This window comes from Coregonus clupeaformis, chromosome 29 (genome assembly GCF_020615455.1).
Source record: "Coregonus clupeaformis isolate EN_2021a chromosome 29, ASM2061545v1, whole genome shotgun sequence".
Taxonomy (NCBI): domain Eukaryota; kingdom Metazoa; phylum Chordata; class Actinopteri; order Salmoniformes; family Salmonidae; genus Coregonus; species Coregonus clupeaformis.
Genome location: NC_059220.1, coordinates 20,704,173 through 20,727,799, shown reverse-complemented (window position 1 = coordinate 20,727,799; position 23,627 = coordinate 20,704,173). Strand labels below are relative to the sequence as shown.

Here is a 23,627-nt window from a genome sequence, read left to right as displayed (position 1 = left end):
AGTAGGGAACTGTTAGAAGTGGAATTGTATAATATATACAGTGCATTTGGAAAGTATTCAGACCCCTTGACTTTTCCCACATTTTGTTACGTTACAGCCTTATTCTAAAATTGATTAAATAAATAAAAATCCTCTTCAATCTACACACAACACCTCATAAGGCCAAAGTGAAAACAGGTTTTTAGAAATGGTTGCAAATTTATAAAAAATAGAAAACAGATATACCTTATTTACATAAGTATTCAGACCCTTTGCTATGAAACTCGAAATTGAGCTCAGGTGCATCCTGTTTCCATTGATCATCCTTGAGATGTTTCTACAACTTGATTGGAATCAACCTGTGGTAAATTCAATTAACTGGACATGATTTGAAAAGGCACACACCTGTCTATATAAGGTCCCACAGTTGACATTGCATGTCAGAGCAAAAATCAAGCCATTAAGGAATTGTCCGTAGAGCTCCGAGACAGGATTGTGTCGAGGCACAGATCCGGGGAAGGGTAGCAAAAAAAATTGTTGAATTGCTGCAAAGAAACCACTACTAAAGGACAGCAATAAGAAGAAGAGACCTGATTGGGCCTAGAAACACAAGCAATGGACATTAGACCGGTGGAAATGTGTCCTTTGGTCTGGAGTCCAAATTTGAGATTTTTTGTTCAAACCGCCGTGCCTTTGTGAGACGCGTGTGGGTGAACGGATGATATCCGCATGTGTAGTTCCCACCGTAAAGCATGGAGGAGGTGGTGTTATGGTGTGGGGGTGCTTTGCTGGTGACACGGTCTGTGATTTATTTAGAATTCAAGGCACACTTAACCAGCATGGCTACCACAGCAATCTGCAGTGATACACCATCCCATCTGATTTGGGCTTAGTGGGACTATCATTTGTTTTTCAACAGGACAATGACCCAACACACCTCCAGGCTGTGTAAGGGCTATTTTACCAAGAAGGAGAGTGATGGAGTGCTGCATCAGATGACCTGGCCTCCACAATCCCCCAACATCAACCCAATTGAGATGGTTTGGGATGAGTCGGACCGCAGAGTGCAGGAAAAGCAGCCAACAAGTGCTCAGCATATGTGGGAACTCCTTCAAGACTGTTGGAAAAGCATTCCAGGTGAAGCTGGTTGAGAGAATGCCAAGAGTGTGCAAAGCTGTCATCAAGGCAAAGGGTGGCTATTTGAAGAATCTCAAATATAACATATATTTTGATTTGTTTAACACTTTTTAGGTTACTACATGATTCCATATGTGTTATTTCATAGATTTGATGTCTTCGTTATTATTCTACAATGTAAAAAATAAAGGAAAACGCTTGAATGAGTAGGTGTGTCCAAACTTTTGACTGGTAGTGTATGTAAAGACAAGATTAAATCAAGAATAGTCTGAAGGGTGACAATATTAGCCTATCACTTGTGAATGATATATTATCGCTTGTGAATGATGCCCAGCATAAGAAACAATGCCTTTTTTTGCGACTTTTTCTAATCATAGTCGCACACCTCATGTAGCCTAGCCCATAGGCCTATATGTTTTGATACGTTTTGTATCACTACTAAAGTGGCCAAATAACTTCTTAGAATTAAGCATATTAATCCGCTTTACAAGAGGTGTAGAGCCTAACTGGCATACATATGCAGCGCGTGAGTTTCAAGTTTGGGGAAGATCATTTACACCATAAAAAGGCACCTTTATAATAAAAGCATTACATGCATAATTGCATTTGCAGTCGATTTTGATAATGGTGTTTTCCGCTAGTGGAACATTCGCGCATATAGCCTACTACCATGTGCACATTGCTGCGCTTATAACGTGAAGAAATAGCCTAATAGTTCATCAACATTTTAAAGCTAAACATTCTGATCACATTGCATAAGAAAACGTTTTTTTGATGCTAGTGGTTGTATTAATTTGGGATCTATCGCATCCCACAACTACCTCAGACTATGTTTGGAATATTTATTTCTCGCACAGAATAGGTCGGCTTTTGTACTATGGGGGATAGTAGATTGACATAGGCTAGTGCTTTTGCTGTTCGTTAGGCCTACTCATCTTGTGGGCTGACGAAAAGTAAATGTGGACAGTTCTTCCAATATCTTCAATATGCACCTCGGAATTGGATAAGGACGCGCACAGTTGCGTCCCCGATGTGTCTGTCTTCATTTGTAGCCTGTGAGAAAGACCCGATCACGTGATGGAGAGCCATGTGAGTGAGAGGTGATTCGGAGTGCTCAGCACTCAGGGAGAAGGGCACAACGGCCACTGGCAGCAAAAGGCATGGATTTTTTTTAGGGTGCACTACAGCCACACAAAAGGGTTGCTGCCGTGAAATTCAAGACATTATCAAGTGCTTGTCAAATTGTGAATGAGTGACTGATGTAGTGTGTACAGCCTGCAGAAAACACTAAGCAGAGCTCATGCCTTTCAAGTTACTTTTTTCAAATCATCATTAGTCGTATCATGCAGCCTTACAATGTATTAAAAATCAATACATACAGTGGGGAAAAAAAATATTTAGTCAGCCACCAATTGTGCAAGTTCTCCCACTTAAAAAGATGAGAGAGGCCTGTCATTTTCATCATAGGTACACGTCAACTATGACAGACAAAATGAGAAAAGAAAATCCAGAAAATCACATTGTAGGATTTTTAATGAATTTATTTGCAAATTATGGTGGAAAATAAGTATTTGGTCAATAACAAAAGTTTCTCAATACTTTGTTATATACCCTTTGTTGGCAATGACACAGGTCAAACGTTTTCTGTAAGTCTTCACAAGGTTTTCACACACTGTTGCTGGTATTTTGGCCCATTCCTCCATGCAGATCTCCTCTAGAGCAGTGATGTTTTGGGGCTGTCGCTGGGCAACACAGACTTTCAACTCCCTCCAAAGATTTTCTATGGGGTTGAGATCTGGAGACTGGCTAGGCCACTCCAGGACCTTGAAATGCTTCTTACGAAGCCACTCCTTCGTTGCCCGGGCGGTGTGTTTGGGATCATTGTCATGCTGAAAGACCCAGTTACGTTTCATCTTCAATGCCCTTGCTGATGGAAGGAGGTTTTCACTCAAAATCTCACGATACATGGCCCCATTCATTCTTTCCTTTACACGGATCAGTCGTCCTGGTCCCTTTGCAGAAAAACAGCCCCAAAGCATGATGTTTCCACACCCATGCTTCACAGTAGGTATGGTGTTTTTTGGATGCAACTCAGCATTCTTTGTCCTCCAAACACGACAAGTTGAGTTGTTACCAAAAAGTTATATTTTGGTTTCATCTGACCATATGACATTCTCCCAATCCTCTTCTGGATCATCCAAATGCACTCTAGCAAACTTCAGACGGTCCTGGACATGTACTGGCTTAAGCAGGGGGACACGTCTTGCACTGCAGGATTTGAGTGCCTGGCGGCGTAGTGTGTTACTGATGGTAGGCTTTGTTACTTTGGTCCCAGCTCTCTGCAGGTCATTCACTAGGTACCCCGTGTGGTTCTGGGATTTTTGCTCACCGTTCTTGTGATCATTTTGACCCCACAGGGTAGATCTTGCATGGAGCCCCAGATCGAGGGAGATTATCAGTGGTCTTGTATGTCTTCCATTTCCTAATAATTGCTCCCACAGTTGATTTCTTCAAACCAAGCTGCTTACCTATTGCAGATTCAGTCTTCCCAGCCTGGTGCAGGTCTACAATTTTGTTTCTGGTGTCCTTTGACAGCTCTTTGGTCTTGGCCATAGTGGAGTTTGGAGTGTGACTGTTTGAGGTTGTGGACAGGTGTATTTTATACTGATAACAAGTTCAAACAGGTGCCATTAATACAGGTAACGAGTGGAGGACAGAGGAGCCTCTTAAAGAAGAAGTTACAGGTCTGTGAGAGCCAGAAATCTTGCTTGTTTGTAGGTGACCAAATACTTATTTTCCACCATAATTTGCAAATAAATTCATTAAAAATCCTACAATGTGATTTTCTGGATTTTTTTTTCTCATTTTGTCTGTCATAGTTGACGTGTACCTATGATGAAAATTACAGGCCTCTCTCATCTTTTTAAGTGGGAGAACTTGCACAATTGGTGGCTGACTAAATACTTTTTCCCCCCACTGTATAGCCCAACGTTTGTAGAACAACTAAAGTTAAATGAATAACTCTAAATGAAGCATATAGGATTACCTATTTTTTTGTTAACCTCTCAACACAGAATAGCCGCATGTGCGCACTCCCTCAAATCGTTTGGAGAAAATATCCTTTCTATTTTATTCAGCTTTGTTCAATTGTATTCTTCATACTATTAAATAATGCCATGGAATTCTAAGCAAATATTGTCTGCTAAATGAACTAGTGTAGCCCACAGCTATTTGGCATAGCCAGATCAGGACCTAACATAAGGACAACTCAGAGTATGCTATTCTGTTCTTCTGAAATAGACTACATTTTCTTCATATCATGCTTCTTTAGACCTGTCTAAAATAAATAATGGATTTATTGTGAAGGTGTAGAAACCAGGAGATGGTAAATGTGTTTATGTTAATTAACGGTCAATTACCGTGAGACCGACAGTTATTTGCTTGACAATCATCGGCTGACGAAATGTCATGACCGCCACAGCCCTTCCCAGGGCCGATCAGGCATTACATAAACAGCATGATACTAACACTTACAGTAGTAATAGTAGTAAGAAAGGCAAAATGTAGGAAAGACAGTTGGCTGACTTAGACAGAAAAGATCACGGACACTGATACAGTTTTCGCTTACAGAGCAGTTCTCTGAGAAAATGTATCTCTGCCCAAATATTTCCCAAGCACTATAGTCTGGTTTTCACAAACATCTAGAATATATCGTTGTTCGTTATCAGGCACCTGTGGCCTGCTTTTGTCTTATTCGCCAAATCCCATGGTTTAGTCTGCCTATTATCAGACAGCTGCAAGATTGCTTTGTTTCTACGATACATTTTCCAGACATAATTAATTTTCTCCTATCTATGTACAAATGTCATTTATATTTTGCATACAGCCTACCCACCGTTCTATATTAACCAATCAAGGAGAAATCTTGTGTGTCAATCAAAGTAGGCACTCTCTAGGACCTCCTCATAAATCTATGGGTTTATAATACTCTGTCATTTTCATCCCTGTGTGTATTTTCCTGCGTACATCGTGGAATTAAAGAATATGAAGTGAAGTTCCGATTATTGTCCTCGCCGTTCTTTCAGAACCTTAGACTTTACCGGATTCAACGTTATTTGAGCAAGACACATACAGACACAGACACAGACACAGACACACACACTAGACAAATGCTCCATAACCATTAGAGAGTGACCAGAGTTGTGTCAGAGCCTAAAATACTCTTTAGGGTTCAATCTCAGTGGGAATAAAATAACTCAGTGCTATTTATTATTGATCCCCCTTTTACTACAGCTCGCTGTGCTCCCATCCATCCATAAAATAATAAAAGTCATCCATATTTAATAGAGCAGGACCCGTGCCTGATGCTGTGCCATGCGCTGGCCTGTCTGGCTCCTACTGTGCAGCTGGCATTACCCAATACATGGTGCTGCAACAGTCAATGCATAGGAGGAAATATATCACCATGTCTGGAACATACAGCTTAATGACATCCTAACTGTTCACCTATCAAGAAACACAGACAGACAGACATGACATGCTCTGTACTGGGGAAGTCAGCCTGTGTTGAGGACAACGAAGACCAGGGTGGTATTCACATTGAAACAAAACTTGAGCGTGCATAACTATTCACCCCTCCCAAAGTCAATACTTTGTAGAGCCACCTTTTGCAGCAATTACAGCTGCAAGTCTCTTAGGGTATGTCTCTATAAGCTTGGCACACCTAGCCACTGGGATTTTTGCCCATTCTTCAAAGCAAAACTGCTCCAGCTCCTTCAAGTTGGATGGGTTCCGCTGGTGTACAGCAATCTTTAAGTCATACCACAGATTCTCAATTGGAATGAGGTCTGGGCTTTGACTAGGCCATTCCAAGACATTTAAATGTTTCTCCTTAAACCACTCGAGTGTTGCTTTAGCAGTATGCTTAGGGTCATTGTCCTGCTGGAAGGTGAACCTCCGTCCCAGTCTCAAATCTCTGGAAGAAAAACAGGTTTCCTTCAAGAATTTCCCTGTATTTAGCGCCATCCATCATTCCTTCAATTCTGACCAGTTTCCCAGTCTCTGCCGACGAAAAACATCCCCACAGCATGATGCTGCCACCACCATGCTTCACTGTGGGGATGGTGTTCTCGGGGTGATGGGTTTGTGCCAGACATAGCGTTTTCCTTGATGGCCAAAAAGCTCAATTTTAGTCTCATCTGACCAGAGTACCTTCTTCCATATGTTGGGGAGTCTCCCACATGCCTTTTGGCGAACACCAAACGTGTTTGCTTATTATTTTCTTTAAGCAATGGCTTTTTTCTGGCCACTCTTCCGTAAAGCCTAGCTCTGTGGAGTGTACAGCTTAAAGTTGTCCTATGGACAGATACTCCAATCTCCGCTGTGGAGCTTTGCAGCTCCTTCAGGGTCTCTTTGTTGCCTCTCTGATTAATGCCCTCCTTTCCTGGTCCGTGAGTTTTGGTGGGTGGCCCTCTCTTGGCAGGTTTGTTGTGGTGCCATATTATTTCAATTTTTTAAATAATGGATTTAATGGTGCTCCGTGCGATGTTCAAAGTTTCGGATATTTTTTTTATAACCCAACCCTGATCTGTACTTCTCCACAACTTTGTCCCTGACCTGTTTGGAGAGCCCCTTGTTCTTCACGGTGCCACTTGCTTGGTGGTTCCCCTTGCTTAGTGGTGTTGCAGACTCTAGGGCCTTTCAGAACAGGTGTATATATACTGAGATCATGTGACAGATCATGTGACACTTAGATTGCACACATGTGGACATTATTTAACTAATTATGTGACTTCTGAAGGTAATTGGTTGCACCAGATCTGATTTAGGGGCTTCAAAGCAAAGGGGGTGAATACATATGCACCAGTTTTCCGTTATTTCTTTTGTATAATTTTTTGAAACAAGTTATTTTTTTTCATTTCACTTCACCAATTTGGACTATTTTGTGTATGTCCATTACATGAAATCCAAATAAAAATCAATTTAAATTACAGGTTGTAATGCAACAAAATAGGAAAAACGCCAAGGGGGATGAATACTTTTGCAAGGCACTGTATTTGTATTTATTAGGGATCCCCATTAGCGCTACTCTTCCTGGGGTACAAACACATTAAGGCACTTACATCACACAAAACAAAAGATAAAACAGTACATTATATAACTTATTACACCACTACGTATCTACAATACAAAATAATAATATTACAATGTACGTGTATGTAGAGTGCGTGTGCTAGCGTGTGCTAGCGTGCGTGTGTCTGTGCGTCTCTTCACAGTACCCGCTGTCCATAAATCTGATTCTACTGCTTGCATCAGTTACCTGATGTGGAATAGAGTTCCATGTAGTCATGGCTCTATGCAGTACTGTGCACCTCCCATAGTCTGTTCTGGACCATTTTCCATGTCATGGATAGGCAGGCAGGCTTATCATTGTTTTGTAAAAAACAGAGTTCCCCTATCTGTGGTTGCTGGTTGAGTTTCATGGTTTTGTCTAGAGAATACCATAGGGAACAGATAACACTCTCTTACAGCAGTATTGACAGGCTTATGTAGTGATAAAGAGCGGAACCGGTCAGTTCTTGCACACACACAAACAGACCACATGGGAACCACCAGGCTAGGGCCCCATAACAAAACTGCCAAAAGATCAAAAGAGACACAACAGTTCTATGTAGATTTTGTTGCCAACAATCCAGCCTTACCAGTAGGGCTGGGAATTGTCAGGGACCTCACTACATGATATTATCACAATACTTAGGTGCCGATACGATATGTATTGCAATTCGAAATTGTGATTTTATTGCGTTTTCGATGTTCCAAACATATTGCTCACCGTATGTCTTCTGCAGAGGGACAAGAGAAAAAATCTAAAAAGAAGATGGTGTACAAGCTATAAAGGACAAATACTGGAGTTTTGGTGCAGGTACAGCCAACTAGCTCAAAAATAATATTGCAATATTGTCAAAATGATACATCGTCAAAAATACTATCCAAAAATGTAACTATCAAATTTTTTCCCCCGATCACTACTTACCAGTGCACTAATATATGGATAAATAATATTTACTTATGCTACAAGCTAACTGTCACAGCAGGTCACATTTTAACAGTCAGTTCGACGTTTATTAGTGAGCACTGCTTCTGCTCTCATTACCCTATACTGAACTTAAACACAGCTTTAGTTCTGCTCTGTGGTGACTTGAGGAGAAGGGAGTAGGAGAGCAATAGAAGCAGAGGCCACACCACACCAGACTCCAAACAACATCTGAGAACAAACTGTTTACATTTAATCAAAGGGCTTTGCCATTCCCCTAACCTTTGCCCTATAAACTGGGCAACAACAGCCTAGTCTGGTCATGTGACCTTCAGTGAAGGAGGGAGGGAGCTAGGGAGGAATGGAGGTGAATAGATTACAATGAGCTTGTCACAGATGTGAGCTATTAAAAACAGAGGATGAAAACAAAGATTTCAGCTTAAGAGGCCTTCTTACACAGACCATGTTCTGATTTACTGTCCCAATAACAGAACCACCTGCATTTTGTAGGCTCCTCTTCTCAGTGTACCCTGACCCCTTGACCTTTTTGTTATGTACTTAGATGTGTTGATGATTGAGAGATAGAGTTCCTATTGTTCATACATCATCGCCTATGTCAGACAAGGGGATTTCAATTGGCAAAGGGGACATTTAGGGAAGATATTTGTAGCTTTGTATTGCTATAAATGAGTTAAATCAAGTACCCAACACAACATGACTATTCCTAGGGGTTATTACTAAATTGTCAACAGAAGCTGAGGAGAATTTCTGTCTGTAATAAAGCCCTTTGTGGGGAAAAACTAATTCTGATTGGCTGGACCTGGCTCCACAGTGGGTGGGCCTATGCCCTCCCAGGCCCTCCCATGGCTGCACCCCTGCCCAGTCATGTGAAATCCATAGATTAGGGCCTAATGAATTTCTTTCAATTAACTGATTTCCTTATATGAACTGTAACTCAGGAAAATCTTTGAAATTGTTGAATGTTGCGTTAATATTTTTGTTCAGTAGTTGATTTCCTACTGAAGTTCAATACATTTTTTAATATTGTTGAATTCCATTTTAATGTCTGTATTCCGTGATTCCATCCGCAACGCTGATTTTATAGGGCCCTACTCAGAGTTTTTCTGTTGACTTAGCACAGCCTATGTCAAAGGGCCAGGCCTTAAATACAAAGCACCGAATCAATGGTGCTTTGGAAAAACAGATGGAAACTGCAGCTAAGCAGCGATTGAGAGAGATACTTACTCTGAGTCTCAGTAGGGCGGGCAGAATACCAACGGCCACAGCAGCACCCTGGGTATGCCCTGGTCATGCTCTCTCTCTGTCTGTCTGTCTGTCTAAACCTGCCTGCTACCGCACATCAGTCATATCAATAATGCCCTCTGACTGGCCACAACCACAACCAGGGCACAGGCACAGGGCCAAAACTACACAGGTCAGTGGTTACACAGCCACAATCACAAATTATCTATTTCGCCACACAACCTCAATAAGTGTACTGGGAATCACAGCCACACAGGGAGGATCCTTACCTTTTGAAGGCTGTTTGGGTTCAGTTGTGTCTTGTCAATAATCTTTATCGCCACCTGAACAGAGAGCAAAATCAAAGTGTGTAAAAGATGAACTATCAGTATAAACAATTATCCTCTGAGGACCCTTCACTGGGATCAACACAGCACACACATACATACATTACATTACTTATCTTGTTTTTTTAGATGTCACCTACTTATGAACAAGACACAATTAATATTTGCACAACGCTATTGAGAGGGGAATGAATCGACTAGTGAAGCTAGGTAAACCAGAAAGGGGCAACAGCAGGCTGTCCTGCTCCAGGCCTAGTCTCTCCTCTCACCTCTCTGCCAGTGAGGATGTGACGGGCCAGCTTGACCTTGGCGAAGTTGCCCTTCCCAATGGTCTTCAGGAGTCGGTAGTTCCCCACATGAGGCTGCTCGTCGGCACCAGAGTTCCGGGTTCGGACTCCTGAGCGGACGGAGCGCGTGGTGACCTCCTGGCGCCCATTGCTGTGAGACGTATGCTGTGGACAGACAGACGGACATACATGAGTGGAACAGTGTGCTGTGGATGGTCTGACGGACGGACAGACAGACAGAGGAGTGGAACATCTCTGCACTAGCATTCCATCCACTGTCAGGATCCAAAACAACTCTCCTTTTTATTACATCTTTACTGAACAGATTATGGTCAAGCAAACCAAGCAGGTAAAGAAAGGTTAGTGTAGGTGACTGACTGTACAGCATATTGATCCTCTGACCCTGGTTAAAAGCCCACAACACCCCACCCCAAAATCAGATAGATACTTTTCTATGGGTCAGTATTGACTCCACCCCCGGTCAGCTCCATCAACAGGGCCTACTCTGTTCTCTCACTCCGCCCAGCTCCGCCCTACTCCGCCCTAACAACCCCACCCCTATCCTGAGCATCAGTGGTTCCCTGGCTGCACAGCTACACCACAGACAGCTTCAGTTGGTGGAAAAGATGTACAGCGCTAAACTGGATGAAAAGGAAAAGCATAGATTAAAACGATTCTGATGTTTGCATTGATCAGGATGTTACCAGTAAGAATGCACTTGATTCAGTCTCGTAAACCAGACAGAACGCTGTGCTGGTCAGTCTGTTGGACCAGACTAGACTTCCAGTAAAGCCATCTATAACACTGGGTTACAGTGCTGTTATCACTTGCAGGGAATGCCAGGGATGCTTTATTTTCTGTTGTGATCCACTACCAGCCTGATAACAACCTAAACAACATTTCTAAATGTGAGAACAATTCACCTCTCTTATAAACTACCTTAAGTAGGTCACACTTAAAACATTATATACTCTGGGAATATGTTCCTTCACCATAATATTCCTTCCTGATGAACCAGAATGGATGACAGGATACACAGTATGAGGGCATCTTTACACAGCTGCATGAAATCAAAATCGAATTTACAAAAACAGACATTCCAAGAGAGGCATCATCCTCATTTGGCTAAATGAAAATTCCAGGTAGCCTACAGTTAGAGATTTCTATTAATAAGTCGTTACTTACTACACTGATGGGGTGTCTCTTCATCGCTTGCCGGATACTCTCAGCGAGAATGAAAACTGTCAGACGATTGTCATTGAACTAGAAGGGGTGGGAACTGTCAGTGTAAGCCCATATCATTTGAGAGCAAACAATTTACACTTTTGAAAAGCAGTCAGGTAAGGTTTGGCTGGAGATACAAATGAGATGGCTATTTACCACTGTCCACAGACCAAACAGAGCATCTGGCGTGATATCAGGCAACATAGGCGATTACAGCCAGGGCTTGCACAGAAGAGGACTTTATTTTTTTATCTGCCTAACACATCCCTGCCTCCCGCCTGGCACAATGTATCGAACACTCAGATACAATGTAACCAGTATGCAAAACCATATGATACATCGTAACAAAAATAGTGAAGTGGTTAGGCCTACTTTGTATTGTCAGAGACAACACACCTCTAACTGGCTAATAATAACAGTTTACTTACGCTCTCTGTCTCTTTCTCATTGACTGTAGGTAGTGGAGTTTTTGTTGACATCTTATTCAAGATGAATGTTGCCTATTTCCCTATAATCTGCACCTCCTTTGGCAATACGAGGGGAGGCGATTGTATTCTTGTCTTTGGACAAAAACCATGAATTCGGGAAAATGTCTCAACATTGGTTCATCCAATCCAAATTTGTCTCAAGATGTCCCGAGGACGCAGACAGAATTGAACAATGGCATCTATTTCCCTATTACGCTCCTCGGCAGCAGGGCATTCGCCCTATAGTCCTTTATGTTGAGAATGAAGTATGTTAACTATATTTTACATTGCAACAAATCCCATACATTGCCTGTTAAATTGAACTAAGCAGAGGCTGATCGACTCCAATCTAGGCTACTCATAGGGGACGGCGGAAGGTTCAGATGTCACCGCTCCCAAAATCGCTATTTTTTGTGACGTTTTCCGTGTGTGCCTTGATATCCGTCTGTGTTCCCGGGTTTCAAAAGCGTTGAGCTTTCGGACTTGCTGTCGGCTCTATTTCTTCCATCTCCGATTCCGAATGAAGCTAGTGTTTTAGGTGGAAGCAAAATGGCTACCACTCACGGGCTCTGTTGGATCGGCCCAAGTCCTGACTGATAGTGATGGGTCGTTCACGAACGAATGGCTCTTTTTGGTGAACGTTGGGAACCGAATCGCATCGGCGAAAGAGCCTTTTCATTTGGCTCCCTGATTTGCATAGTGCTACTGCTTTTTGAGCTTCAAACAACGATTATCTGCAAATAAATTACAAAATCATTATCTGAAGGTGGAATCATTATCTGAACAATAAATAGCGGAGAGCACGTCATTCTGGTCCACTATTTTTTTTTTATGCAGGCGATCTAATCATTTGGCTAGGTATAACTGTATTTGAACGTGCATATCACGATCTGACATAATGGTAGACGCCTTTTTTGGTTTTACATTAGAGATGTGAACGTCTTTCCTGGTTCTAGGGCGATTTTCAAGCATTTTAAATGAAGAGCCGTTTGGGAGCCAAATAATGCAGCTCACCGAAAATAACTCTGCTCGGAATGCCATCACTACTGTCTGAAAGGAAACAAGCGGCCCCTTAGCGCTCATTGGAGTGCAGTACAGGCAGTGGTAGTAGCACCGTCACTGCTCAGTGATTCACAATGACCGATTGGAAATAAAGTTAATGCCTTACCTACAGAAACCATGAGTCAGCGCTTCTGTTTCCAATAGTAGCTTTGTTATGACTGGATAGGCTGTCGCAATATACTGAAAATAAGGGGGGATAAGGAGTCACCGTGATGAGCGTCATAATTCCACTGTTTTATGTGCTCTAATTTTTTCAAAATAGTTTTGTATTCAATGTCTGCCGACTTGTCAAAGAGGGAATACATTTACATTTTAGTCATTTAGCAGACGCTCTTATCCAGAGCGACTTACAGTTAGTGAGTGCATCCATTATAATTTTTTTCATACTGGCCCCCCGTGGGAATCAAACCCACCAACTGAGCTACATCCCTGCCGGCCATTCCCTCCCCTACCCTGGGCCAATTGTGCGCCGCCCCATGGGTCTCCCGGTCGCGGCCTGCTACGACAAAGCCTGGATTCGAACCAGGATCTCTAGTGGCACAGCTAGCACTGTGATGTAGTGCCATAGACCACTGCGCCACTCGGGAGGTTGTATCTAAATTGTGCTGTTTTAACAGATTTTCAATAGTCCTCTTGCTGAAATCTCCAGATAGAGTGCCAATTTCATGCAGATCATCAACTATTTCCTGAATGGCAGACTTTGAGACATGCAAGACTGTTTGCATTCGTAAGAATAAGGAGGCCAGTCTATGCTTTATAGACTCTCCATAATCTTCATTGTCTTCTAAAAATCCACAATCTGAAATGACATCACTATCTAAAAGAACTGCATCTTCAGTATTGGCTGCAGCTGGTAAACTACGAACACAAATTAACTCTGCTCTCAAATCATTTAATCTTGAAGAATTGTGATATCTACTTTTATGTGCTCTAAAGGTAGTATTCACACTCGACTTGAATGTACATTGTAGAAAGGGGCACCTCAGCTTTTCCTTATTTTTTAAATGACCTCCCAAATGAACAAAGTATTGTTTAAGGCGGCAAGGCTCTGAAAAATCACAAAGTTTAATTTAATTTTAATTTTAAATAATAATAATTTTATAATAATAAACAAAGTTCACACTGCAATCGATAAGTCACTGCATCTTGAGATCCATGTGTCAATGTTTCATGTTTCAACAAATGAGTCTTTAGAGCTGATTGTGTCTTGAAAGAACAGACACAGTCAGTATATATGCAAGGTAAGAGGCAAGATCTACTATAATGACCATGTTTCAACTTGTAGTGTCGTATTATAGTGCGCTGGTTAGCTGATGAAAATGTGCAAAACTTGCAAATCCACTTCATATGAAAGGGTGCCTTATGAAATGGATGCCTCGACACACAAATTCAGACCACTGTCCTTACACAATAGACTACAATGCAGAGTGCTGAGTGACATCCCTAGAGGGCATGTACAGTTCACACATACAGTGCCTTCGGAAAGTATTCAGACACCTTGACTTTTTCCACATTTTGTTAAGTTACTTATTCTAAAATGGATTAAATTTATTTTTGTTCAACAATCTACACACAATACCCCGTAATGACAAAGCAAAAACTGTTTTAGAAATGTTTCCAAAATTATTACAAAAAACAGAAATACCTTATTTACATGTCTTCAGACCCTTTGTTATGAGACTCGAAATTGAGCAATCTGGGGAGAAGGGCCTCAGTCAGGGAGGTGACCAAGAACCCGATGTTCACTCTGACAGCGCTCCAGAGTTCCTCTGTGGAGATGGGAGAACCTTCAAGAAGGACAACCATCTCTGCAGCACTCCACCAATCAGGCCTTTATGGTAGTGGCCAGACGGAAGCCACTCCTCAGTAAAAGGCACATGACAGCCTGCTTGGAGTTTGCCAAAAGGCACCTACAGACTGAGAACCAAGATTCTCTGGTCTGATGAAACCAAGATGAAACTCTTTGGCCTGAATGCCAAGCGTCACATCTGGAGGAAACCTGGCACCATCACTACAGTGAAGCAGCACCATGCTGTGGGGATGTTTTTCAGCGGTAGGGACTGGGAGACTAGTCAGGATCGAGGCAAAGATGAAGGGAGCAAAGTACAGAGAGATCCTTGATAAACCTCAGACTGGGGTGAAGGTTTACCTTCCAACAGGACAATGTCCTTGAGTGACCCAGCCAGAGCCCAGACTTGAACCCAATCTAACGTCTCTGTTGACCTGAAAATAGCTTAGCAACGCTCCCCATCCAACCTGACAGAGCTTGAGAGGATCTGCAGAGGAATGGGAGGAACTCCCCAAATACAGGTGGGCCAACCTTGTAGCGTCATACCCAAGAAGACTTGCAGCTTTAATAGCTGCAAAAGGTGCTCCAACAAAGTACTGAGTAAAGGGTCTGAATACTTATTTAAATGTGATCAGGTTTTTATTTTTGTATAACATTTTCTAAAATGTCTGTCATTGAGGTATTGTGTGCAGATTGAGGGGAAAAAGCAATTTAATCAATTTTAGAGTAAGGCTGTAACGTAACAAAATGTGGACAAAGTCAAGGGTCTGAATACTTTCCGAATGCACTGTTCATCACTTCTCAGACAAGTCCCATCTAACAATTAACCGAAGGGTCTTGTTTATCTGTGATTAAATTGAACAATAATCGAGAATTTCAACAAGCATTTTGCTACGGCTGGCCATGCTTTCCACCTGGCTACCACTACCCCGGCCACCAGCTCTGCACCCTCCGCTGCAACTTGCCCATGCCCCCCCCGCTTCTCCTTCACACAAATCCAGACAGCTGATGTTCTGAAAGAGCTGCAAAATCTGGACCCCTACAAATCATCTGGGCTAGACAATCTGGACCCTTTCTTTCTAAAACTAGCCGCAAATTGTCGCAACCCCTATTACTAGCCTGTTCAATCTCTCTTTCAGTAACGTCTGAGATCCCCAGAGATTGGAAAGCTGCCGCGGTCATCCCCCTCTTCAAAGGGGGTGACACTCTAGATCCAAACTGTTACAGACCCATATCCATCCTGCCCTGCCTTTCAAAAGTTTTTGAAAGCCAAGTCAACAAACAGATCACCGACCATTTCGAATCCCACCGTACCTTCTCCGCTATGCAATCCGGTTTCCGAGCTGGTCATGGGTGCACTTCAGCCACGCTCAAGGTCCTAAACGATATTATAACCGCGATCGATAATAGACAGTACTGTGCAGCCGTTTTCATTGACCTGGCCAAGGCTTTCGACTCTGTCAACCACCGCATTCTTATTGGCAGACTAAATAGCCTTGGTTTCTCAAATGACTGCCTCGCCTGGTTCACCAACTACTTCTCAGATAGAGTTCAATGTGTCAAATCGGAGGGCCTGTTGTCTGGACCTATGGCAGTCTCTATGGGGGGTGCCACAGGGTTCAATTCTTGGGCCGACTCTTTTCTCTGTGTATATCAATGACGTCGCTCTTGCTGCTGGTGACTCTCAGATCCACCTCTACGCAGACGACACCATTTTGTATACATCTGGCCCTTCATTGGACACTGTGTTAACAAACCTCCAAACGAGCTTCAATGCCATACAACACTCCTTCAGTAGCCTCCAACTGCTCTTAAACACTAGTAAAACTAAATGCATGCTCTTCAACCGAACGCTGCTTGCACCCGCCCAGAATCACTATTCTCGACGGGTCTGACCTAGAGTATGTGGACAACTACAAATATCTAGGTGTCTGGTTAGACTGTAAACTCTCCTTCCAGACTCACATTAAGAATCTCAAAACCAAAGTTAAATCTAGAATCAGTTTCCTATTTCGCAACAAAGCCTCCTTCACTCATGCTGCCAAACATGCCCTCGTAAAACTGACTATCCTACCGATCCTTGACTTCGGCGATGTCATTTACAAAATAGCCTCCAACACTCTACTCAGCAAATTGGATGTAGTCTATCACAGTGCCATCCGTTTTGTCTCCAAAGCCCCATATACTACCCACCACTGTGACCTGTACGCTCTTGTTGGCTGGTCCTCACTACATATTCGTCGCCAAACCCACTGGCTCCACGCCATCTATAAATCACTGCTAGGCAAATCCCCGCCTTATCTTAGCTCATTGGTCACCATAGCAACACCCACCCGTAGTCTGCGCTCCAGCAGGTATATCTCACTGGTCATCCCCAAAGCCAACACCTCCTTTGGCCGCCATTCCTTCCAGTTCTCTGCTGCCAATGACTGGAACAAATTGCAAAAATCTCTGAAGCTGGAGACACTTATCTCCCTCACTAACTTTAACCCTCCCGTTGTCCTAGGGTCAAAATGACCCGCCACTGTGTTGAACCAACTTTATTTAATTTTTATATTTTGGGGATCATTTGTGAGAAGGAGGCAGTGAGACTTTAAAGAAAGTATCACTGCCTCCTTCTCACAAATGATCCAAAAAATATAAAAATAAAATAAAGTTGGTTCAACACAGTGGCAGGTCATTTTGACCCTAGGACAACGGGAGGGTTAAGCATCAGTTGTCAGAGCAGCTTACCGATCACTGCACCTGTACACAGCCCATCTGAAATTAGCCCGCCCAACTACCTCATCCCTATATTGTTATTTATTTTGCTCATTTGTACCCCAGTATCTCTATTTGCACATCATCTCTTGCACATCTATCATTCCAGTGTTAATACTAATTGTAATTATTTTGCACTATAGCCTATTTATTGCCTTACCTCCATAACTTGCTACATTTGCACACACTGTATATATATGTATTTCTGTTGTATTTTTGACTTTGTTTTGTTTTACCCCATATGTAACTCTGTGTTGTTGTTTTTATCGCACTGCTTTGCTTTATCTTGGCCAGGTCGCAGTTGTAAATGAGAACTTGTTCTCAACTGGTTTACCTGGTTAAATAAAGGTGAAATAAAAAATAAATAAAAAACAAACATACAACAGCTGTGGATAGCAAAACATTCTTTAATGACTGGAAAAATACATTTTAATAATTAATGTGCAGTCAAGTAAATCCCACAAAACCAAGATTAAAATCCCCAAAATACACCCATATCACATAGATCAAATATGTTTAAATTACAGAGTTAATGTGCAGTGAGTAATAGCGCTATGTTAACAAAAGCAGTGATGTTGTGGGAAAAGGGTGAGTAGGGCTGGCGATTTGGCAGGATGAGAAAATGTGATTCAAAGCTACTTCTCAAAATGGTCTCGTTTAAATTGCATCAATATCAAAGTCATCCTCTTCCTCGTCAGGCTTGTCCGGTTTTACGGTCTCCACTTTCAGTTCCCGAGCAGAAGAATCATATACAACCTGAGAGCAGGAGGGGAAATAAAGAGTGTTTAGTTGTGCATATACTGGCGTCAAAACAAAAACTTTCAGATTTCTTTCAATTTCAAAATTGATTCAATTCTATTCATATTTATTAAAGGATCCCCTTACTCTTCCTGGGGTCCTACAACATTAAGGCAGTTATATACCATTTAAAATATTACATGACATTTCATAACACTTTACCCAATAAATTTAGTGTGTTCCCTCAGGCCACTACTCCACCATCACATATTTACAATACAACATCCATGTGTAGAGTGCGTGTCTTATGCGTATGTGTCCGTGCCTGTGTGTGTGTGTGTGTGTCTCTTCACAGTCCCCGCTGTTCCATAAGGTGTATTTTTTTTGTTTTGTTTTTATCTGGTCAGCTATTTGAGCCAGTAAAGGGGGCTTTACTATTCTTGGGTAGCGGAATTACTTTTAGTAGGTCTTGCATTAGTTGCAATTTTCACTAAGCATATCCTAGTAGCCCAACTAAAACCACAGTGTATAAACTGTGCAAGCTATGAAAATATATCAGTGGACAGTCTGATCAGTACCTCCACATTTTCATCATCCTCCTCTGCCTCACTGCCCTCACTCTCTTCCTCCGCCTCCTTCAGCCACTTGATGAAAGGAGCTGCCTTCGCATGGATCTCTTTGGCAAGTTCCTTAGAGACATACTTCTTGGACACCTGAAAGTTATAAAGTCATGAGCAATAACACTCACAGAGAAGGAGCAAACACTGATACATTTTAATGAGGACAAAATGCTTTATTTTACAAGAAACTAGGTATTAAGGTAATCAGTCTGACATACAGCTGTATTGAACCTTGTGTGAGAGCGTGTACAAGTTTAACCACACACCTTCTCTGCCCAGGACAGTATGACATCCTCCTCCACTAGATCCGCATCATACAGGTCTTTGAATACGACAGGCACACGGGGCAGCAGCTGGGCTTGGTGCAGCTTTACCAGGCACTCAAAGCCTCCCAGGAGGTATTTCTGGGCCTTCTTGTTATTCACACAGAACTGAAGACAAGAGGAGAAGTAACAAAACCACAATCAATTTGGGAAGGTTTTGGTCAACTTTGTCCCCTCTTGAACACATTACCACAATGGTAAGAGGTTATGACAGAGGTCAAATGTAACAATAGGGGATTGAAGACTCACGCGAAGAAAATGGCGTTTGTATTTCTTTATCTGGTCACGGATGTTTTCGTCAAACAGTAGTTCGCTCAGGATCAGAGGCCCCATGGCTGTCACATCCAGACGCTCTGCCTCCGCCAAGATCTCCTTATCTGCTGCATCAATAGCGCCATCATCCCTTTTTTGCTGGAGATGGGGAAAGTAACCACAGCAAGAAAGCTTTTAACACCATGATCTTCAAAATAGCCCCTAAGAAGCCAAGCAACACAAAGATAGCTCTGTTTGTGGAACAGAAACAATTACTTATGGCTAGTCAAAACTTCTAGGTCCCCATCATAAAATGTTCACTCTTTCATTGTTCCCCTATATCAATGAGAAAATGTCACAATGGATCACCGACTTTCATTGTCCTTGTAACTGGTTTCAGGCACAACTTGATGATCTAGGCCCAGTGTAGCTCAGTTGGTAGAGCATGGCATTTGCAACGCCAGGGTTGTGGGTTCGATTCCCACAGGGGGCCAGTATGAAAATGTATGCACTAACTGTAAGTCGCTCTGGATAAGACCGTCTGCTAAATGACTAAAATGTAAAATCTAGTAAAGTTAGTGGAGTTTAAACACTTGATCGATGTAAATATCATAGAAGAGTGTAATTGTCTTTAGGACAGCGGTTACGTAATATGTAATTGTTGTACTGTATGTGTGTCTATAGTTTTGTTCAATGTCGTGTTAGTGTATGTAAGTAGTTTTGTCTGAAACTTTGTTCCCCCTGCTGCTGTTGGACCAGGTCTCTCTTGAAAAATAGATTTTCTCTCAATGAGAAAAACCTGTATAAATAAAGGCTAAATAAAAAATAAAAATTACTTTGACAAAGTTATAGAATATGTTGACCCTCTCCTCCAGGGTCTTCTCCAGGTCCTCACTGAGGGTCAGGTTCTTGGCATGGGCGCTGATCTCCTCCATTCTTCGTCTCTGTGCCTCCTCCGTGGTCTCCTCTGCCCAATCCTCGTCATCATCATCACCGTCCTGATACACAACACGTTCTCACAGGATCAATAGCTGCTAGACAGACAGGCTTGAGTTACTGACAGACTAGTCCTTCAGAACAATAATAGCTTGAAGGGGGGTGAGGGAGGTTGGTTCCCCCTATTCAACCACTAGCATTAAGAACTTAAGGGAACTGACATGGCTTGCATACATTATTGAGGATACTCACCACGGCATCAGGGGCATCTATGTCGTTATGGTTCCCAGCCTCTCCGCTGCCAGAGCCATTCTCCTTGTCCTTCTTACGGTTCTTCTTCTCTTTTTTCTCCTTCACAGATCCAGGTTCATTTTCTGTTGAAAAAGCCACCAGTGCTTTGTCACGCAACAGGCCACATATCAGACATGACTTTTCGATCAGTAAGAAAAACAAACTGGTCCTGGGCAAATTCTTATTATGTGCTTACCTGGTGGGTTTTTGAGGATAAACGTGCAGAGCTTGTGTCGAGTGTCTAGCATGCCACGGTACCCACAGGCCTTACAGGAGTTACCAATGGTTTGTTTCTTAGGATTGATATGCTGCAATGAAAGGTCAACCAAATTATTAGCATAATCACTCTTTATACCACCCATGATAGACAAGCAATCATGTCCCCAAAACAGACCATAACTGCATTGCTGGAGAAAAAGCCACTTGATCTCTCACTGCAGTGTATGATGTAGCAGATGAGATCCCGAATGGCTGGGGCATGCACAAGTAGGACCCAAAATGGCAGATATGGCACAAATCAAGGTTGGCAGGATGTCAAATAAATCTATATATTTATTTAACCTTTATTTAACCAGGTAAGCCAGTTGAGAACAAGTTATATATAAAAACATGACCAGGTCTTTATTATATCTACACGCCTCAGGAAGGACATCAAACAGAACTTGATAAATCACTAAACACGGAGTGAATTCAAAGACATGATAAAAAAAAGGAAGAAACACTACCAGGAAAATAATTGACCAACATCTGTGGCTTTGGTATAAAACGGTCAAATTCCATTCAACAAATTTCATTCCTGTCCCGCTCTTGACAACACTACCCAAACGCCCACCACAAAGGACAAATATGTTCATCAAATATTTACCAAATCGGTTTCAGGGTTATCACACTCAGGACACAGCACAAATTTACGGATAAATACATCAAGCATCTCCTGCAACTTGTTCGCCTCATGGGATCCGTTGACGATGAAGCGGTCATTTTTTGCATCAAACTGGGTCTGCGCACCAAGCTCACAACCAAAAAACTTGGTCGGATCTGCAAAGAGCATATGAGTCGCAATCAACATCCACTAAGCTAATGGATGGTTATGCACACAACAGCTACCTAACATTTAGTCAAGTGAAGGTAACATTATCAATGTATGGTGCAAGTCAACGTAACCATTTTAGAATCAACAACATTATGGTAGTGGGGAGGTCAACTTACATGTTGGAGGCCTACTCAGTGCCTTTGCAACATCAGTCATGTTGACAATGACTGTCTTGATTCCATTTCCTTTGCCCTCAACCTGGACACAAATCAGACCACAAAAACCATAAATAACTTAGCAGAATCATTTTGCATATGGATCACCATTGAGGCCTGCACATTTCATTGGAAAACATACAACTGACCAAGGACGCAAATATCAAGAATGTTGAATGACGATGCCATTTTCCTGACAGGATCATGACAATATTATACCAGATAATCACCTTAGCAATCAGACGGGGCATCTTGTAGCGATAGAACTGGTCTGCCACACTGCGGTTGACGTTGACAGACATTTTGACTGGCCACTAGCACTATCAGTAAGATAAAAAGATCTTGAATGGGGATTTTTTTGGGATCTTCTGTCTGGAAAAGAGGGGATGACATAAACGACTACAAGCGTGCTCAGCCTCTGACATGAAAAATATTTTGCCACTGTGGCCGCAAGCTCCTTGATCGTAGACTAGGTTTCCTCCACACAGGTTCCAACAGCTGCGCAACAGCTCTGAAAAGAGGGGAGAAAGGCATGGACATCAACTCTAGTTCCACAGATATTGATAACTTCCTAGATGGCAATGGCTGTAGCTCAGTTGGTAGAGCATGGCGCTTGCAACGCCAGGGTTGTGGGTTCGATTCCCACGGGGGGCCAGTATGAAAAATGTATGCACTCACTAACTGTAAGTTGCTCTGGATAAGAGCGTCTGCTAAATGAGTAAAATGTAAATGAATACCTAAGTAGCCTATATAATTATCTGACTTGAACTTTTAGTTACAACCTGTATGTATAGTTGTTGGGTATGTTGCTAGTTAGCTACCCAATGTGTCCAAAGTTTGTGTTGCTCTCGTGAAATGTCGCCACTGACATTGTCAAACTCAATTACGACACAAGACCCCGTGTGGCTCAGTTGGTGGCGCTTGCAAGTATGCACTAACTAACGTTAGATAGCCAACTTATCTTGCTTTACCGTGAGCTAAAACGCAGCAAATGTGTCTAACGTTCATACATCTAGGTACACGCATTCTTTCACTTCGATATACAAACCACTTACAAACGAGGTCGGGTTGATTAGCAACCGGAAAGCCTGACTGATGAAGCTAGCTAGCGCTGCAGAGTGCGTCATGATTTATCAGATGGCACGAGTGATGGGAGACGCCATTTTGATATTCTTACTTAGCAAAGACATAACTACGCCACGAATTTGATTATAAAAGTATCTACAGCAAAATATACATACGACAAAACAAAGCGTATATATTTACGACAGCACCTTCATATTTCTATAGCTGGTCATTATGATGTACTCACCGTTTTCGTAAAACAAAGACATAAACAACGATGGTTGTCCAAGAGGCACAGTGAAGTGTTGCCTAGTTCTACTGCTACCAATAGCTGGTGTGTTGCTGAAATTGTAATTCAAGGATGCAAGGTGGCAGAATTTCGGAGGTGATAAATGATCTAGCAGATTCTTGCCCCTATTGTGAAAACATTCGGGACGCCGTCAGAGTTGGGGTGTCTAAGGAAAAACAAAAATAAATAAGAGTTAGTCAGTAGAAACTAGCTAAACATATTATATTATTTATAAAGCGACTAGCTAGCTAAGCACGTTTTGATACACTCGCGCTAACCTTAGCTAGCTAGCTTTTTGTATGTTGCTAACTAGGCTAAATACAACATGGACTCAATCCAGAAATAGACATATCGATTACATATCATACCACACAACAACAATTATTAGTTAGGTATCAGATGGACGACTGTAATATTGCTTCGCTACCTCTCGAACGGTCTCTCAGACAATATAATTTTTCTGTAGCCAAAACTTGAACCAGTTTCTAAACCTGTTTTTGCGTGAACTGTCTACACGATCTACACGACTTTTTGGTTA

At 42.2% G+C, this 23,627-nt stretch overlaps 2 protein-coding genes across 14 annotated transcripts in view; both read right to left on the bottom strand.

The window, feature by feature from the left end:
- Positions 1–12,762, bottom strand: part of LOC121544821 (MAP/microtubule affinity-regulating kinase 3) — a 28,034-nt gene extending 15,272 nt beyond the window's left edge. For 4 of the 12 annotated variants that reach the window (XM_041854993.1, XM_041855000.1, XM_041854994.1 and 1 more), the window contains exons 1-3: positions 11,678–12,655; positions 10,008–10,190; positions 9,682–9,735 (exon numbers count right to left, since the gene is read on the bottom strand). In XM_041854993.1, the coding sequence (XP_041710927.1) occupies positions 9,682–9,735; positions 10,008–10,190; positions 11,678–11,728 (288 nt within the window). In that variant the 5' untranslated portion in view covers positions 11,729–12,655. Of the gene's footprint in view, positions 1–9,681; positions 9,736–10,007; positions 10,191–11,210; positions 11,289–11,677 lie in introns of all 12 variants that reach the window. The other 8 variants (XM_041854989.1, XM_041854990.1, XM_041854991.1 and 5 more) reach the window with 6 other exon arrangements.
- Positions 12,763–17,716: 4,954 nt separating this feature from the next.
- On the bottom strand, positions 17,717–23,627 carry LOC121544820 (eukaryotic translation initiation factor 5). Of its 2 annotated transcripts, none has more exons than XM_041854987.2 (12): positions 23,517–23,627; positions 23,048–23,255; positions 21,966–22,246; positions 21,697–21,778; positions 21,353–21,525; positions 20,684–20,795; positions 20,449–20,570; positions 20,097–20,258; positions 19,258–19,419; positions 18,952–19,116; positions 18,644–18,778; positions 17,717–18,083 (listed from the first exon to the last, which is right to left on the bottom strand). In XM_041854987.2, the coding sequence occupies exons 3-12, from the start codon at positions 22,035–22,037 to the stop codon at positions 17,985–17,987; spliced, it is 1,284 nt and encodes a 427-aa protein (XP_041710921.1). In that variant the 5' UTR covers positions 22,038–22,246; positions 23,048–23,255; positions 23,517–23,627; the 3' UTR covers positions 17,717–17,984. The 2 variants fall into 2 exon arrangements, with proteins under 2 accessions (XP_041710921.1, XP_041710922.1); XM_041854988.2 differs by having other exon boundaries at positions 23,458–23,610.